The 17,713-nt window shown below is 40.6% G+C and overlaps 2 protein-coding genes across 2 annotated transcripts; both read left to right on the forward strand.

Moving 5' to 3' along the window:
• Positions 1 to 1,561: 1,561 nt before the first annotated feature.
• Positions 1,562 to 3,996, forward strand: si:dkey-190g11.3 (uncharacterized protein LOC567059 homolog). The gene is made up of 5 exons (XM_035999094.1): positions 1,562 to 1,603; positions 3,127 to 3,309; positions 3,395 to 3,445; positions 3,577 to 3,759; positions 3,976 to 3,996. Exons 1-5 carry the CDS (start codon positions 1,562 to 1,564, stop codon positions 3,994 to 3,996), a joined length of 480 nt encoding a protein of 159 aa, XP_035854987.1.
• Positions 3,997 to 5,389: 1,393 nt separating this feature from the next.
• On the forward strand, positions 5,390 to 11,264 carry plk2b (polo-like kinase 2b (Drosophila)). The gene is made up of 14 exons (XM_031309080.2): positions 5,390 to 5,657; positions 5,749 to 5,856; positions 5,961 to 6,077; positions 6,392 to 6,521; positions 6,741 to 6,924; positions 7,129 to 7,327; positions 7,460 to 7,607; positions 7,857 to 7,951; positions 8,257 to 8,389; positions 8,619 to 8,699; positions 9,075 to 9,234; positions 9,628 to 9,757; positions 9,900 to 10,010; positions 10,323 to 11,264. The coding sequence occupies exons 1-14, from the start codon at positions 5,472 to 5,474 to the stop codon at positions 10,512 to 10,514; spliced, it is 1,974 nt and encodes a 657-aa protein (XP_031164940.1). The 5' UTR covers positions 5,390 to 5,471; the 3' UTR covers positions 10,515 to 11,264.
• Positions 11,265 to 17,713: the final 6,449 nt, after the last annotated feature.

Genomic DNA, 17,713 nt, shown 5'->3' on the forward strand with positions numbered 1-17,713 from the left:
CTGGTGTTAACTAGGCTATCTTATGTTACTCATCTCACACCGGGAGGTTGGTAGGCCTAGTCCACCGTGCGCAAAGAAGCACCACAGTCAGACACAATGTTAACAGACATTACATAAGCGTGGACTACTCGAATGCAAATTCTGGCTCTAGCTGGCATGAGTCTTGTATCGGCCAGTTAGCATACATTTGATAGGCGAGTATGAAGGTATAGGGCGGGATGTGCGCAGCAGAGGGCGGGTCAGGTAAACTGCACACACACGTTTGTGCTTGATTGTGTGTTATAACCATACAGTATATGTTAAGAAGTTATCAAATGTACCAAATCTGTTCGCTACATGTGTGTATCCTGCTCGTAAGTAGGTCAATTATTCATTTGTTCGTTTACTTGCGTGTTTGAAAGTTTAAAGGCAGTTTAAATGTATAGTGGTGGTAACATAGCATTTAATGAACGGACCTGTCTTTTCAGACAGTTTCAAACCATGACCTTAGCTTGGTAAACAAAACTTTTCTAGAAGGTTTCTATATAAGAAAGGCCACTGTGGGACCACCTGCTGTTGGACAATTGCCCCGGTGATATTATTATTATTATTATTATTTATTTTATTTTTTTTTAAAGATTATTTTTGGGCATTTATTCATGAAGACATGAAAGGGGAGAGAGAGGCGGAATGACGTGTAGCAAAGAAACCCCTACATGTGTGCGCCCGCTCTACCAACTGAGCTAACGGTTTATTTAAATGTGGCCTAATTGGTTCAGCTGTGTTGCGCAGAGCAAGGTCACAGTTTTTTTGACCATGGTTAAGTGTATGATAACGTAGTAAGATTAAAAGAATAACTATTATTTTATTTGATAATAAAAATTATCAAAAAAATTATTTAAAATAAACAGCAAACAAATAGATTGTCATATCCAACTTTAAGTTGAATTCTTTTCCAACTTCTTTTTGAATTCTTGGACAACAAGTTATTCATTGGCAACTGTTAGTACAAAAAATACAGCATCTACACCGATGCCACGCGTTAATTACCGACCAAACAAAGGAACAAATGTTTCTTTACATAAGTGTCTGACCAAAAACATTACAGAATATTTTAGGGGTTGACCGTTAAAATGGTTTCAGCCAATATCGGTTCCTGTGTATATGTTGGCCAATAATTAGCTACAGTACAGAAATGCCAAATGTTTGAGGTATAGATAACAGTCCTTACTACATGTGTGCACTGGAGAGCTCTGACAAGTTAGTTTTCACTGTAAAATGCCTTGCCTGATAATCATAAGCCCTTCACACATGCACTGCAACCCTGAATTTATCTACCCATTGCTCGAAGGAGCTGTATGTGAGTACACAAATGTCCCAATCAGCTGGTCCGGACATTAAACCGATTTTGTACAAAGTATACATAGTACAAAAGTCTGTGTAATGTCCGACTTCCATGTGAGAGCAGGTAATTGTCCGGCAAATTCACTGTGAGGGAGTGGGCGTGTTGATAATGTTTCTATTATGTGGCTGGTGCGAAACCGGAAGGAAACAAACATCCAAGAAGAAGATGGCAATAAAAATGTCTCACTTAGGAGATGACAAGATTCAGGAACTTCTGTCGGTAAGGGCCGATGCCAAAATCCTCAGACAACAACAAGGAACTGCAAGAGATTTGTTTTAGACCAAATAACGAACGTGACCGCGATGTAATCCGTGTCATGTACTGCCTCCAGCACGCGCTACCCAGGCACCACCCCTTGCCAAAACCAACAAGTATTTCCAGACAGTGAGAAAGAGTCTGACACGGACAATTCTCCTGTGCTACATGTGTGAAAGGGCAACTACTTATCCCCCTTGATGTATTATAAGCTTATCCCTAACCAATCACTTACTAGTGAGTGTATATTTTCTGCTACGTCATTTTCAGTAGACGTAGAAGCACACCATTTTTTTCATCTGAAAACCAATGTATATGGGTGTTTATTGGTCTTGTTGATGAATTCAGGTACAAATCTTGACATTTTAGTGCAAAGCTATTGCAATTTAATTTTTGCTTTTCTTTTCTTTTATTTTCTGCCTGTTTTGCCTGCTTTCCACCCTTTCAAATACCATATGCTGCACGTTTGTGTGAAAACCAAGATGGAACAACTTGCACAGTAACGATAAATTGCATATTTTGAATGGCATATTTTGAAGCATAATGCTCCGTGCTAGCAAGAAGAAAATGGTAAGCCTAAAACTGTTGTTAGGTTTTATGGAGAACTGCACCATCTTCTAGAGTACGTCAGTCTGAAGTGCATTTCGTTCATTGTTGTAACATAATGGATCGTGCACTATTTTTGTTCAGTGTCGGTACAAGATGAACAAGAAGCAGCAGGAGCAGTTCAGAAGTTAAGTAGGGCTGAAGATTTTTGTTGTTGCATTGATAATTTGAAATAGTTCATAGAAAGAAGCCGTTTTTAAGCTAATACTATACTAAAAACTAAAGAATATGATCAAAATATAATTTTTTTAAATAAGATTTTTTGTGCTTATGATTAATATATCTCTGACCTGTGTTTTTTGGAATAATATCATGTTTTGTTTATTCTTCCAGCTATATCTCACATAAAACATGTTATGTTAAAAGAAAAGTGGAATTTTACATGATCACAGATTAAACCCAGTTCACCACAGCTAGACAAGAGAGAACCCTGCAGAAACTGTCACTCAGACAGATTTTGTAAAACAGTTCCACTGACAGTGAGTGGGAGATCAGATTCAAGGTTATAGTCACAGCACTCAAAAGACATGTTCATGTAAGACAAATTTTACATGAACCATATGCAGAGATGTTTTCACATGAAAAATAAGAAATTAATGTTGCTGTATTGTCACGATTATTATACTGATATTTCAATAACTTTCAATTTTGTTTGTAATTCTCCCTTTCAGTAGAACTTGATAAAGACTTATCTGCGATAGGGGGAATCTGATAGACAGATTAAAAAGACTTGTATTGTGACTTGTATTGACTTACTACTAATTACTTAAGTAGTTACTACTAAGTAGTTACTACTTACTACTACTTATGTGTTCCAGGTCCCTTATTTGACCTCCAGTAAAGATCAGACACTGAACATTATGCGGTTGCTTGAGGTGTAGGTGAGCTGTAGTTGTATTTTACAGATTTCAGATTTGATTTTCCAGGTGTTTTCTCCTCTTTCTGCTGGTTTCCAGTGCACAGGGTTGGAGATTAACCCAATTTTAGTGTCCTATGCCAGGGGCAAGGCCCGCTGGACAGTGCCCTCTAGCCAGGCCACCTTTGTTAAAAAAAACTTCTCTAAGGTAAAAACTTTACAAAAAATATTGCTTTTCTCAAGCCTGATCAAAGTTTGTATATGACCCTATTTGTGACTTCTGTCTTTCATAGACTGATTTATCTACGTACAACAATGTGACAGCTTTCCTTGCTCCAGGAGTGGTGAGTTTTCCTCCTATGAAGAATTATTTCTTTCGTTCCCTGAAAATCTTCTTATGCTGTATGAGTCATATAGCATTACATAGCATTTGATTGCTAAGTGACTAATGTAACCTTTTCTGATTGGTTTACAGATGGGGGTCCTGGGTGAGAAGCTGTTGAAAGAGCTTTCTGAGGATGCGTGTGTCATCACTAGTCGTTTTCCTTTCCCCAACTGGCCACAACAAGCGTCTGTCGGCTCCGGGCTTGACCAAACTTTTGCTTATGACTTTAGCAATGTGCGCTCACACCTGAGAAAAGTACCGAAAACACTCTGGGTTATTTTGTTTTTAGCATTGTCATTCTCAACAGCATGAACCCCTCCAGACACATTTCTGTTTTCTTTATAATATATTTAAAGGAAAACCAGACAAAGAAAACACATTTGTAGCAGGTAATCATAAACACTTTGGGGAAATACATTAAGAATATCTGTCACGTGTGAGCACTGATCAGGAGTGCTCCTTTTGAACGATGTCTTTGAACATTGCAAGGATGAGAGGGACTCTGACTAAGCAAGATGTCATGATGATTTTGACATCAACCGACTGAGCCTTTGCCAATTTGCTGACAATCTTGTTATAAATACCATCGTGCACCACCAATATCTAGAATATGGCTGTAGATCTCTTTCTAGAGCACTTTAACTACAAATAATTTTACTTCCACATGAACACTAATAAACCTCCTTAATTAATAGCATGTTGCATGAGGGGTTGTCAATGTTTTTGTTATTTTGTCACTTTGCTTTTGTTGGGTTGTAGTTAGACTCATGTGTTGCGGCCATTTTGAGATTCAGTCAGTGTGTCTCCCAGACAGCCACTGAGGGTTATAGGCACAAAGACGTTTTTATGTTGTAAATGGTCTAGAATAATTATCTGTGTCACTTGACCCTTGTGGGTTATATGGAATATGTACTGGGTAGCCAAATAGACACATTAGTCTGAGAACCATGGCTATAGGTGTAACCCGTTGTTTGTCTGTTTGTTTGTTAGCAGTACAACGATATTTCAATCAAATTTGCTGGAAAGTAAGGCCATTTGCCAATTCATTTTTATGAAAATTGTTTTGACAGGGAGATACAATTTATCTGGTTTTCATTTTATTTGGATTCAGATATACATGCACACAAAAATGCAAAACATTTTTCTTTTGTTAAGATAACATATTTGGGAAATTGTACAGCCTTGGTTGAGGAATCTACTCTCTGTATTTCATATCACTGAAACTAGCACCTGCAGTGATGCTGTCATTTGTCTAATTGTTCATACAGTAGGTCATTAAAATATACCTGCATCTGCAAGCTAAAACACAAATCTTTCAGTATACTGCTACCTCTACAATGTTTCCACTCAAACTACTGCTCACTCTCCACCTAACAGTCTAATACAGTCTCACATGTCCATGCACAGTTGTAATACAGTATTAGTCTTAGACTTAGTCTACAATCGCCACCTGAGGGTGCTAGTGCTCCAAACTTTTTTGTTTGGTGCAGAAACACAGGATGAGCTGAGCCTGAGTAGAATACAGATCATGTTTATCCTCTGCATAGTGGATATTTTATCGACCAAATGCATCCGACTTCCAACGCCTTGAATTCTAGTTTGGACCAAAATGTAAAATATCTTTTTCACCTACTCGGATTCCATAAACAAAATACAGTAGGTAAACTGCAGAACATATGTCTGTCTGTATTATTGTTGTCAATGGCGGCAGGTGATGGAAATAATCATATGAACCCTTAGAAATGATTAAATAACAGAATCCACAAGCTGTTTATCCCCTTTGATGTCATGGACGTGCCATTTTTAACACCAATGTAATGTACGTGCAAGGTAATTGACATCTGGCAGACCTCATGCTGTCATTTCACACCGTGACGTCAGAGAGAGGGCGGCAGGCAGGGAGGTGGGGTGGATGCCAGAGCATAAAAACTCGGAGACAAGCTTTCCGGACTGCATTCTGAGTGCGAGACAACTAACCACCGCTAATGGAAATACAGAGAAATATCGGGCCCCAACAGACAAACAGCAGCAGCATGTGTGAATCGACACAGAGGTCGAGCGAACCTCGTCGAAAACGAATGGATGAGCGCAGTGCGCCCTCAGAGATGGCCAGGATAATCACTGACCCTGCCACTGGGAAGTGCTACTGCCGTGGAAAAGTTTTGGGAAAGGTAGCTCAAGCATAGAGACTGTAGTCGACCTTTTGGATTTATCACGTAACCTGAAGACGCAGCATGTTAACAGTGTGTGTTCTTTTTCCAGGGAGGGTTTGCGAAATGCTACGAGATGACCGACCTCTCCACCAGCAAAGTTTACGCAGCCAAAATCATCCCGCATGCACGCGTCTCCAAACCTCACCAACGAGAGAAGGTAAGCGCGCGGCTCCGGCGCCTGTGCGCACTGGTGTGGCTAGACAGCAGATATCACAAAATTGCCACTTACTATTGTGACCGTTTTGACTCTTCCCCTGCTAGATTGACAGAGAAATTGAGCTGCACCGAGCACTGCACCACAAACACATTGTGCACTTTTATCATCATTTCGAGGACAAGGAGAACATCTACATCCTGTTGGAATACTGCAGTAGAAAAGTAAGTGCTACTTGTCACATACTAAGGTCTCCAACAACTGTACCTTGTTCTTGCCACTGCTGTGTTATAAATTTGGATAACACCTGCATTGCACCTAAAGTCAATGAGGCAGCACTGGTATGCCCCCACTATAAAAGACCTCTAATGACATAATTAATGAATTGTATGGTACAGGAAATCTACATACCTCCCTACAGTTTTATGAGATTAAAGAAAATATTCTTCTTCAGAGGAAAATGTGTTTCCATAGAGTCATTACACTTTCAGGAAACAGATCTATATCATTCTCTTCTTTATGTTTTGTCTTTTTGCAGTCGTTAGCCCACATCCTGAAGGCTCGCAAAGTTTTGACTGAGCCAGAGGTGCGTTATTATCTAAGACAGATTGTATCTGGGCTGAAGTACCTGCATGAACAAGAGATTCTTCACAGAGACCTGAAACTTGGTAAGGAATCTTCATGCAGCAGTGACACACTACAGTGCTGAGACACATTATGAACAATTGTAAAGATGCATTCTGTACAGTGAGGATATTTTTTTCTCATACGAACCCACTTCTTCCTCTCTCTGTTATCATTTCATCAGAGGATGCATGCAGTATTTAGCGTTTGATCCTGGGTTAAATATCAAGTGCTCATCATTTCATTCTTTTTCTTCCCGAAAGGTAACTTCTTTGTGAATGAGTCGATGGAGCTGAAGGTTGGGGACTTTGGTCTGGCTGCCAAGTTGGAGCCTGCGGGAAACAGGAGGAAGACGATCTGTGGAACTCCCAACTACCTGTCCCCTGAGGTGCTCAACAAGCAGGGCCACGGCTGTGAATCAGACATCTGGGCCCTAGGCTGTGTAATGTGAGTAGGAAAATTCACCATTAGATACTTAAAAGGTTTAGTAACGATATAAACCATTATTGAATAACAGATAATCAGCTTGAAAAGACACATTGGCATCATATTTCATGGCCTTGTGCATTTCTGTTTTGCCTACAATCAGTCAGTGTAATATGTTTTTTTGTGTTGGGAATCACCTCACTTTTGCCCTTCTTCCCGCTCCAGGTACACCATGCTGTTGGGCAGGCCCCCATTTGAAACCACCAACCTGAAGGAGACATACAGGTGTATTAGAGAGGCACGCTATTCCCTGCCCTCCTCCCTGTCGCCACAGGCTAAGCAGCTAATCACCAGTTTGCTAGCCAAGATCCCAGAGGACAGACCTAACCTGGACCACATTCTGAGGCATGATTTCTTCACACAGGTTAGACTCTATTTTCTCCTCCCTGTCTGTCTGTTCGGCTCACCGTCTGTCTCACTAAATGTCACTCTGTAGGAGTATAACAGTGAGCCCTTTCGCACCAGCCGCACACTGACCCACTTTCGTTCTCCATAGGGCTTCAGTCCAGAGCGTCTGTCAGCTAGCTGTTGCCATTCAGCACCAGATTTCCATGTCTCTAGTCCAGCCAAGAGCTTTTTCAAGAAAGCTGCTGCTGCGCTCTTTGGTGGGAAGAGAGACAAGGTCAAATACTACGAGACTCTGAGTGAGTATTACATCAACCACTGAGCACTTACAGTATGTACTACTTTATATGCCACTCGTCACACCCCAGTCAGTTATCTTTCACTTTGTACAATTGTGGTTGCTACAAGAAACACTGTTAAATCTAGTTTATCAGACGATTGGAAGCACAAGTCACATTTTATCCCATACTGCTTTGATATCAGTGTATGTAGCTGCTGGTTTAAAGGTCATGCTCTGACATGTTGTGTTCTTTCATTGCCTTTGATAGATAAGTTAACTAAAGAGGAAGAGGAGATCTACAAACTTAAGCATGACCTGGAGAGAACTGTCATCAGCCAACAACAGAGCAAAACGATTTCTGAGGTAAGAGATCATTCTTTCAACACAAAACATATATTTACTTCACTTACTTAGAGTGTAGGTGATGCCGAAGGCACATTATTCATGCAGCCATTAGATATCATGTTGAGGAGAATCCAATGTGTCACGCTGATGCTGTACTAACACTTCATATCTACCAATTTCAGAGCAAAGCACTTATAAAAGCACTTATTTTTAACCTTTAAGCCAACCACTTAGAATCTGTGGGTGACTGCTTAGTCATAGTAGGAAGAGATTATCCAAACTTGCAGATTCTAAACCCTGTTGTCACTTATTCTCACCTTCAGAATGGAAGTCCACTTCCGCCATCTGCTGAGAGCCCCGGTGGCCCTGCAACGGAGAGTCAGTCCCCGACAACGCGAGATACCATCCGCCTGATCGTCAGGGGGAGTCTGGGGAGCTGCAGCAGCAGCAGTGAATGTGAGTTTACCAGCCTCGTTTCACACACACACAGCCCAGTGATCACAGACAGAAATTGATGTTATATAATACCTTATTCTGACATGTAAACTGTAAATTAAACACAAGAAATTTGATTAAGTGCATCAATGATGGAGAGATTTGACGCAACAGCTAAAGTGCAAAGTAATTTCTTGTACTGTACTGACATAACATCAAGCTAAATGACCCCATGATGTTGTTCCTAAAGGCCTGGAAGACAGCACGACGGGGAGCGTGGCTGAGACTGTTGCAAGCGTGTTGAGGGGATGTCTGGAGAACATGCCTAAAGGTGAGTTGACTTGTTGAAATGAGAGACCTGTACATGTAGTTGTTGATCAGATGATTACACATTGAACAGTTTAGTGATACAACTAAAGCTCATTATCTGTATTTGACCATGAAATGTCTAAACAGAGAGACACGTTGATCAAAGGAGTCAGAAAGTATATTTACATTCATGTTCCATGTTTTAGTTTTCAAAAATACCCTCCCTGATTTTAAAACACCCAGATTTCCTCCCAGCTCATTCTTCTTCGTGTTTCAAACAGTGAACCTGGAGGACATTTTGGAGTTTAGTTATTTGCTTTAACAGGTGGTGGTTGGTTCTTTAAATCGTCCTTGTAATTGTATTCTAATCCTCCTCCTCTGTGTTTTCACCCTGCAGCCGACGACATTCCTCAGGGCTCAAACAGCTGCAGTCTTCAATGGGTGACTAAATGGGTGGACTACTCCAACAAGTACGGCTTTGGCTACCAGTTGTCTGATCACACTGTGGGAGTTCTCTTCAACAACGGCACTCACATGAGCCTCCTGCCAGACCGAAAGTATGCACTAGTCTATGCTTTCACAACACTCCACGTTCAGTTTGACAGTTATTAATCACTACATATAATTGAGATGGCTTGTGTAAACATGCAAGAGTACATTACTTTGAAGAACCTGTTAGTGGTTTGACATAAGTACCAAATTGAAGGGATGGCTTGACTTGTTAGGTTTCAGCAGTCCTATGACTTTACAGGCTCCATCTCAACCAAAATATCTTAGCTAATGTTCTCACTGACACCTAGACTGTTCTCAAGCAAGAGCAATATTTTCAGTCAAGAATAACAACAGATTTTGAATGTCAAGGAAATCCATGAATGTTTGGTACAGTTATGTAGTGTTTATTTGAGTGGTTGTGTAACTCTGTGTTTATCTCCTTCTCTCCATCTCTTCAGGAACATCCATTACTATGCAGAGTTGGGCCAGCGCTCTGTCTTCCCCACTTGCGAGGTTCCTGAACACTTTGTGAGCCAGGTGACTGTCCTCAAGTACTTTTCCCACTACATGGAGGAGAACCTGATGGATGTAAGTAAATCTCTCTATCCCCCCCACCCCCATGTAATCTGTATCTCTCTTGCAATAATGTGTCTTTTGTCTTTCATTAGAAACGGTATCTTTCATGTTGCTGCCTGTCTAATCCGGCTGTGTTACTCTTTTGCTTTCTCAGGGTGGGGACCTGGGTAGTATGACGGATTCACACATGCCCAGACTCTACCTGCTGCAGTGGCTCAAGTCCGACCGCGCCCTCATGATGCTCTTTAACGATGGCACTTTCCAGGTAAAAACACGCTCAATGGTATTTTTTGCCTCCAACGGCACCTTCCAGGCAGCTAACCCTAACCTTAACCCTAAACATAACCATTGCCGCGCTGCCTGGGAGGAGACGTTGGGGGCAAAAAACACCAAAGACCTAAAAATACACTATCACAGGAAACACAGCCATTGCTGCAGAGGAGCACATTTTTAATTGGAATGCATAACAGATCAACAGAGGAGGGTTAGACCACAAATCAAATAAGTTTTGCCCAAAATTGATAGAGAATATTGATAGATAATAAACAAATAAATAATGTTTTTTTATTCTCTATAGATCAACTTTTATCACGACCACACCAAGATTATCCTGTGTTGCCAGAGGGATGAGTACATGCTGACCTACATCAATGAGGACCGCGTCTCCAAAACCTTCAAACTCAGCTCCCTGTTGACGTCTGGATGTCCCACTGACCTGCGTGAACGTATGGTGTACTCCCTCAACATGCTTCTGCAGAGATGCAGCTAATCCAATATGTGTTTTGGATGGTGTTACACAGCCAAATCTACACATTGTGCTGCTGCAGTGCTGCAGTGGAACCAGGATTCGAAAGGAATCTGTGTGATAAGGACAAGTTTGAGGATGGATCTGTGAAAAGTTAATGAACATTCCTTCACTGTTGCACCTTCATGACTCAGCAGAGGTGCAGGTGAAAAAATAACACGGACAGACTCTGTGGATGGGGGAATGAAATGTAGCACAATGAAAGTTACGATGGTAAAGGGCTGATTTGTATGTTGATTGTTGGAGGAAAGGAAAGACTGAGCATGTTGGAATGAGTATGTTGGTACGAATGTGAACCTCAGTGGTTTGGGGGGGGCGTGAAAGAGGGATGTTTGGGAAGTAAAGACATACGCTGGGCTGGCACCAGTTTAAATGTGTATAGTACAGTTGATGCTGTTTTATAGAATCCATACACTGATGCTCTGAATGTAACCAGAGCTAGACTGTGGAAAATTGTAAATTATGTACAGTGTTTGTCACAGCCAACTTAGCAGTGGAGACAAATGATTGGATGCTACAAAGTTTGGCTGTTTATATGTGTGTGTGTGTGTGTGTGTGTGTGAGAGAGTGTGAGCATGAGTGGGAGGGGTGTAACATCACACTCACTTCTAAAACTGTGATTTGTTCTCTTTGATGACGGATGGACTCAGCACATTGAGCTGGGAACCAGAGGGGTGATGTGAGGTGGAAGAGTGACGGGGAGAGAATTACATAAAAAAAACAGTACCAGAGATTCTTAAAGGATCCCTTAAGAGCCAATATCACCATGGTAGAAAATGTTCTAAATAACTTATTGTGTAAAAATAATGGCAGTATTTATTTATTTAATAATAAAGAGCATTTTCTAAAAAAAAACAATCTACTTCTGAGTACTTGTCCTTCTCATTGAGTGTTTGTACCCATTTTTATTTTCGGAAACACAACTTTGTTTCTGTCTGCCCAAAGATATTATTAGATGTTTATTGCTATTACATTTTCCAAGTCTGCATTCAAAATAGATGCTGGTATTGTGATTTTTTTGAATGCAATGCAAACAAACCTGAAAATGAACGGCGTCCTTATTTCATGTGTAAGAAGCAGTTCCTGAGTTTATGTACTGTATGGTGTGGTAAGAATTGGATTATACACTCATCTGTGCACTGGTCCAAGTCAAAGCAAGTATTTGATCCTAAACTTCAACAGGAAATGGGCACCCACAAAAAAGAAATGGCTACATAATGAAGGGCAGGTTTACAGTGTCAGTGAAGTTGTTTATTCTCTGGCTCAAGGCCATGTCTTTACTGAGTTTTCTTCCGCAGTGATAAATCGAGGATGGCAAAGATGACTTGACTGTGCAGTGTGGGTGACCTTGTCTCACACAAAAGGGCGCACGTTACTTTGCATACAAACAAAGGCACTGATCAACAGGCCAGCTGGGTGGGTCGGAAATACAGAAGGAAAGACGGCCAAATAATGACATGGCTAGAAGGAGAGACTAATAAAATGACAGACTCTGTTGTACTATGTCAGCGATTGCATCAGAGCATTTGAGGCTACAATCATTCTTAGACATCCTTTCACATTCACTGACTGTAACCATGGAAACAAGCATCCACTGACTAATTTGGTGAGAGTCGGAAATCAATGAAAGCTGCGTAAGACACTGGCACCACTTGTCCTTGCTGAAAGTCAAGCTCATTTCCTGACATACTTGTGCTTTAATTGTAACTTGTGTTTTTTGCGGCTGATTGGCTCTTCCGCTGCACTCGCTCTGTTCTCCACATGAGTATTCGATCCGGCTGTCTGTTGGACACCTCTTCACCTTCCGAGCTTATGTAATGATGGAAGTTGAACATGGATGTTTGAGTCATCCCTTCAGATGTTCACTCAGAATATCTCTGCTCTTCAGAGTTCAATAATGAATGTCTCATGCATAACCATACCCACACAGACAGAAGCAGAACAGGAAGTAGTACAAGTAGAAGGAGCAGGAATTATTTATGACAGCACCTCCAGGTCTGAGTGTGCGTGATTTGACAGTAATGGCCCCTGGAATGGATGCATCAGTCAGACACAAATAGATTTCATTGTTGATGTGAAGTTTTCTGGCCTTTGACGGCATTTTTACCCCTGGTCCTAACATCTGAAAGGGAGTGCAGCATCTTCTTCAGATGGATGCAATGGGATGGACCAAATTAATAACAGACTGCTGCCTCTTTCCATGAAAGCGAGAGGGAGAGTGGCAGTTACTCTGAGCTTATGTGAGGGAAAACATTTCCTAGTCCAATGTAGATTCAGCTCCTATAATAATTATTGTAAGCAACAATTCAGGTCAAGTCAGGATCTCTTCTGTGACTCAGCAAATGTTAGCTGATCAGCTTTATTGGCTTCCACTTCCTACACGTCGTGGTATGTGAGCATACCACATAGATAAACTAATTTGAAAACCCTGTGGAGTTCAAAAAGCGAAAAGCGCGAGTTCACTTGATGTTTTTAGTGTCACTGTCATGTTATAACACTGCTAGTTTTCAGTATCACCCACACAAAGCTGCTGCTCCTCACGTTGACAGTGGGAAAAGTTTAGTGCATGCTGACATGCTTAGCTCTGAAATGAGTCTAAGCTGTAGTGACAAAGGGGATCTTTATACCTCAGCTTCTATCATAAAGTTCTCTGCAGGCAGAAGAGTGAGTCAGTTTGGCATTAAAAATGATAGTAGGCACATTCTGCCAGAAAGAAAAACATGCTTTTATATGTGCAAACATTGGGATGCACTTGGGAGATTAGAAGGCCTTTGCATATCAAATGTCAGCACTCCTCCTACTATATGGACAAAAACAGATGTACTGCAGAGGGAGCTGGGATGACTGTAGCTATGCCCATTCTCTGCTGTAGCCTACAGTATTGACTAGAGAGATGAGCAATGCACAGCAGTCAAATGTACAAAGTTGCCAGTGCAATCTTAGTCAAATACTTTAGTTATCACGAAAAAGTGTCCAGAATGTGTTCAAGCATGTAACAATGTGTGTTTGCTTCTCAACATATTTGGTTTCCTTCCACATGTTCAAATACGTACAGTATAAGGTTGGGAATGAGTCATCATGTATGATGCAGTGGCCACAGTACATGCTCAGTACAGCAATCTTAAGTTTTTTTCCCTGGTTGAATATAAAAACTTTTTGGATTGCTACAATAGTTTTTTTTTTTCATTTATGGATCAAAATGTTTGGACAACTCAGCAGCAAAGAGTAAAGGAGGAATTAAGACAACAAGGCCCCCTCAAATTCAATCCATGAAAGGAAATCTCTTAGCATTTGTTAATCACTCCTTGTATTTTCTTTTTGTCCGTTTAGGATATTTGCTTGTAGCATATGGAGTCACACTGTAGTTCAGACAGGCATGTTTCATATAACATCCATTACATCCACTTTGAGCTTAGGGTCTAGCTTGCTCAGATTCATTTCGGAGCATCACATGAGCCAAACTGAAATATGTATTATTGTTGCAATAAATGGTTAAAACTTAAACACGAGGGTCATGACTGAAATACCCAAATGCAATCGATATACAACATATGCACAGAGCTCCAAGCATCACTTAAATGTTTGGCCTTTTGTGAAATGCATGTAATGGAGGTTTCCTTTGTTCAGACCTTGATCACATGTGTCAGACTAGCTCAGCTGCAGTGACCTGAGATGAACCGTTGTACACAGTCTTTGTCACATTGCTGCTGGATTCTTGCAAAAGCTGTCATGTGCAGTGGATGAGCATCACAGGCTGATCGTTATAATTTAGTCCCGTTCAGTTTCTGTGATCACCGATTTTGCTATGTCTCCTTGTACTGCATCAGCACCCTCCTCGATGATGTCAGTAGAGAATGTGACTTCCAGTAAATGGGGTAACGACCTGCTGACTTCTTTAAAGTGCCCATATTATGAAAAAATCACTTTTTCTGGGATTTGGGATGTTATTTTGTGTCTCTGGTGCTTCCACACACATACAAACTTTGAAAAAAATCCATCCATGCTGTTTAGAGTGAGATACGGTTTCTGAATGTGTCCTGCCTTCAGTCTCTGGGTGAGCTGTTCAAAATCGGCACGGCTTGTGACGTCACAAGCCGAAACGAGCAGGCTAACCACAACCATTAGCTCGTAGCGTTAGCATGCTAACGCTATGGCTAACGCTATGGCTAACGCTATGGCTAACGCTAGCATGCTAACGCTAGCATGCTACCTCGTTCTCAATAGCAAAGCACTGCTACAACACACACAAGTTCACCATAATCTGCAAAAGAACTACTTACATGTGCGCCCTCATTTAGAAGTCTCCCAGCTAATCCTGCCTTGGAACTGACCGAAGTTGTAGAAACAGCCTTTCTTTTACTTTCTATGGAGCTAGCTAGCTGACATGATCTACATCTGAGCTACTGGGCATGTGCAGTGCAATCAAAGATAGTACAGAAGAAGAAGAAGAAAAGAGGTCTCACTCTGTAGCTAAAACAGAGACCAGCTGAAAAGAGGATCTGCAGCAGTGAGAGAGAGCATTGCAGTACAACACAAATATGGTGTTTTTTGAAAATTAAACCATGTAAACCAATTCTGGTACAACCTTAAAATACAATTATGAACCTGAAAATGAGCATAATATGGCTGCTTTAATAAAAACATCACAGGGTTGTGTGTGGGCAGACAAAGGGTGAAGATAAGACTGAAGAGGGGAAAATGAAAAAAACTCTGCATGAACTGCCACAGCAATGAAAAATTCAACACATTGAGTTTTCCTGAGCCATTACTTATGAGTTGAAAATATACAATATAATGGCTATGCTATTACTAATGTGTGTATACAGTAGTATCCAGCATTAGGGAGGCTATACATACTATTCCAAATTGAGTGATTGTGTACCAAATTTACTGAACTCCCTCAGTTCTTCTATACTCAAGGTGAAATCCCTTGCACTAGATTGGTAAAGGTCTCTTGACCAGTCCAGTAGTTAGGCCAGTGATATAATGGTGGCAAATATACTGCCAAACCTGTCTCTACCCACAGAATTTTAGCATTTTGGGTTACAATTTGTGTGGGAACCAATGCATCCCATCCTGTCATAATAGCATACAGTAGTAGTTTTACAACTGAACATTGAAATGCAATGGGTGTGGAATGTGTATGATTATTGTTTAAGCTCTTCTTTGAAATAGCTGCAACAAAGTAGATGAATTGCATACGATCCATACAGGCAAATGAAAGGGTGTGCTATAGTTTCCTTTCTCATACTCAAATTCCTCTTTGCAAAGTTTCAACTTGTCTGAGGGTTAACTGCTTATAAAGTCTTATAATGCTTAAAAATCGTGCATTTACATCTCTTTAAATTTTAACTTATTACTTAAACTACATTTATTTTGCACACCTTACTGAATTTTGTATCTATCTATCTATCTATCTATCTATCTATCTATCTATCTATATATATATATATATATATCTATATATCTATATATATATATATATATATATATATATATATATATATCTATGAATCAACTTGATATACAAAGTTCATGTATGAGTCATCAGCAGAGAAAAACATGTGGTCCTCCTCCCATCATTCCATCACACCAACTATTATAACCACGTGGTTCAGAGGCTATTTAAGCTGAGCAGTGTTGGTGTCACTGTGGAAAGCAAGGCATTTCACAAAGATCCGTGAAGTGTGGCAAGTGTTTAAATACAGCCCTGCCTTGTGGAGGGAGGAAACTCTAGAGGCTTCAAAGCAGCGTTTCAATCCTGTGACTCACAGTAAAGCTAGAAGGACAAAGCAAATCCTACACACATACACACACACACACACACACACACACACACACACACACACACACACACACACACACATCATCACCCTTTGGGTTTAGGTGGGGCTGCGATGCTCAACACGGCTGAATGTTTTTGTTCATCTCAATGCGTTGATGCTGGAGCTTTACATTCTATCAAATCTGCTAGACAGAAGTATGTTTTATTGTTACAATAATACAATATCTAAATCATGTATGTTCATATAAATATGCGTCAAAGTCATTACAGTAATAGCAGCAATAGCAATAGATGCACATTTTTTGATATAAGGATATGGCTTGATTCCGTGGTACAGCTTCCTCAATGTCATTACTTGCCCTAACACACTTTAGTGCCAATAAAACTATTAAATAAAACAAACTACATATTACCAACCCTACTCCGAGCCAGCTGTTACAAGCTGGTCTAGTAAATGCCAAAGGTAATGTTATCTAAATTGCTGTTCTCCCAGCATGCACAGCAAAGATGCAGGGGTGGTCTAACGGACTGTAGTGCCGGATGGAGGAGGATCGGATTCATAAAGTCAGCTGGTGGGAAATTAATCTCCACAAGGTTAACTTTTAAACTTTGATGATGCTTCAGAGTGCTGGCATTTCAGGACACACAGGACATTTTCAAAGCAGCTAATGTTAAAGAGAGAAAAAGGGACATCCCATTACAATTTTATATTATTATTTTTTTTAATTATTATTATTTTTTAATGAAGAGCAATTTATGTTCAACTGAAAGTTTTGTGTGGCAGACAAGCACCACAACTGCCTTCTCTGTGACGTAACAATCTAACCATACAGAGGAAACATGAACTAGTATTTATTCACATGTTGTTACATGCAGGGTGTCAGCTGAATATTTTCACTGAAAGGAAAATCAGCACCTCTCATTATGCAACTGAAACTGGCTGAATGAAATGTTCTTTCATTGACAGTAGTTTCACTGCAATCATGTCTGTCTGTTCGACATATTGCTGCCCTCTTTGTGAGTCTAGGTGCTCTCATTCATAAAAACGTTCTGCCTGCTCCAGAAAAAAAGGTAAAATGCTAGGACAAAGAGGAAACGGGAGAGTGTGGCATGAGGTTAGCGTGGTAGGGCAGTGTTTCCGGGGATTCGTCTGACAGCCCCATCAAAGAGCCAATCATTGCATCATCTCTGATAATAGATCCACAGTCTCCACTTGCTCTGTCATTGAGCTGAGTGGGAGACACACTACTGTTTCCATGACAACTGGTGTTCTCATCCTCGCCTGCACGTAAACACCCAGCTGCAATTCATTTGGCTGCTCTCTGTTAGTCATCCTGTATTGCGTGTACACTTCCTTGGTTAAGCTTTGAGATCATAT

This window comes from Sander lucioperca, chromosome 2 (genome assembly GCF_008315115.2).
Source record: "Sander lucioperca isolate FBNREF2018 chromosome 2, SLUC_FBN_1.2, whole genome shotgun sequence".
Classification (NCBI taxonomy): domain Eukaryota; kingdom Metazoa; phylum Chordata; class Actinopteri; order Perciformes; family Percidae; genus Sander; species Sander lucioperca.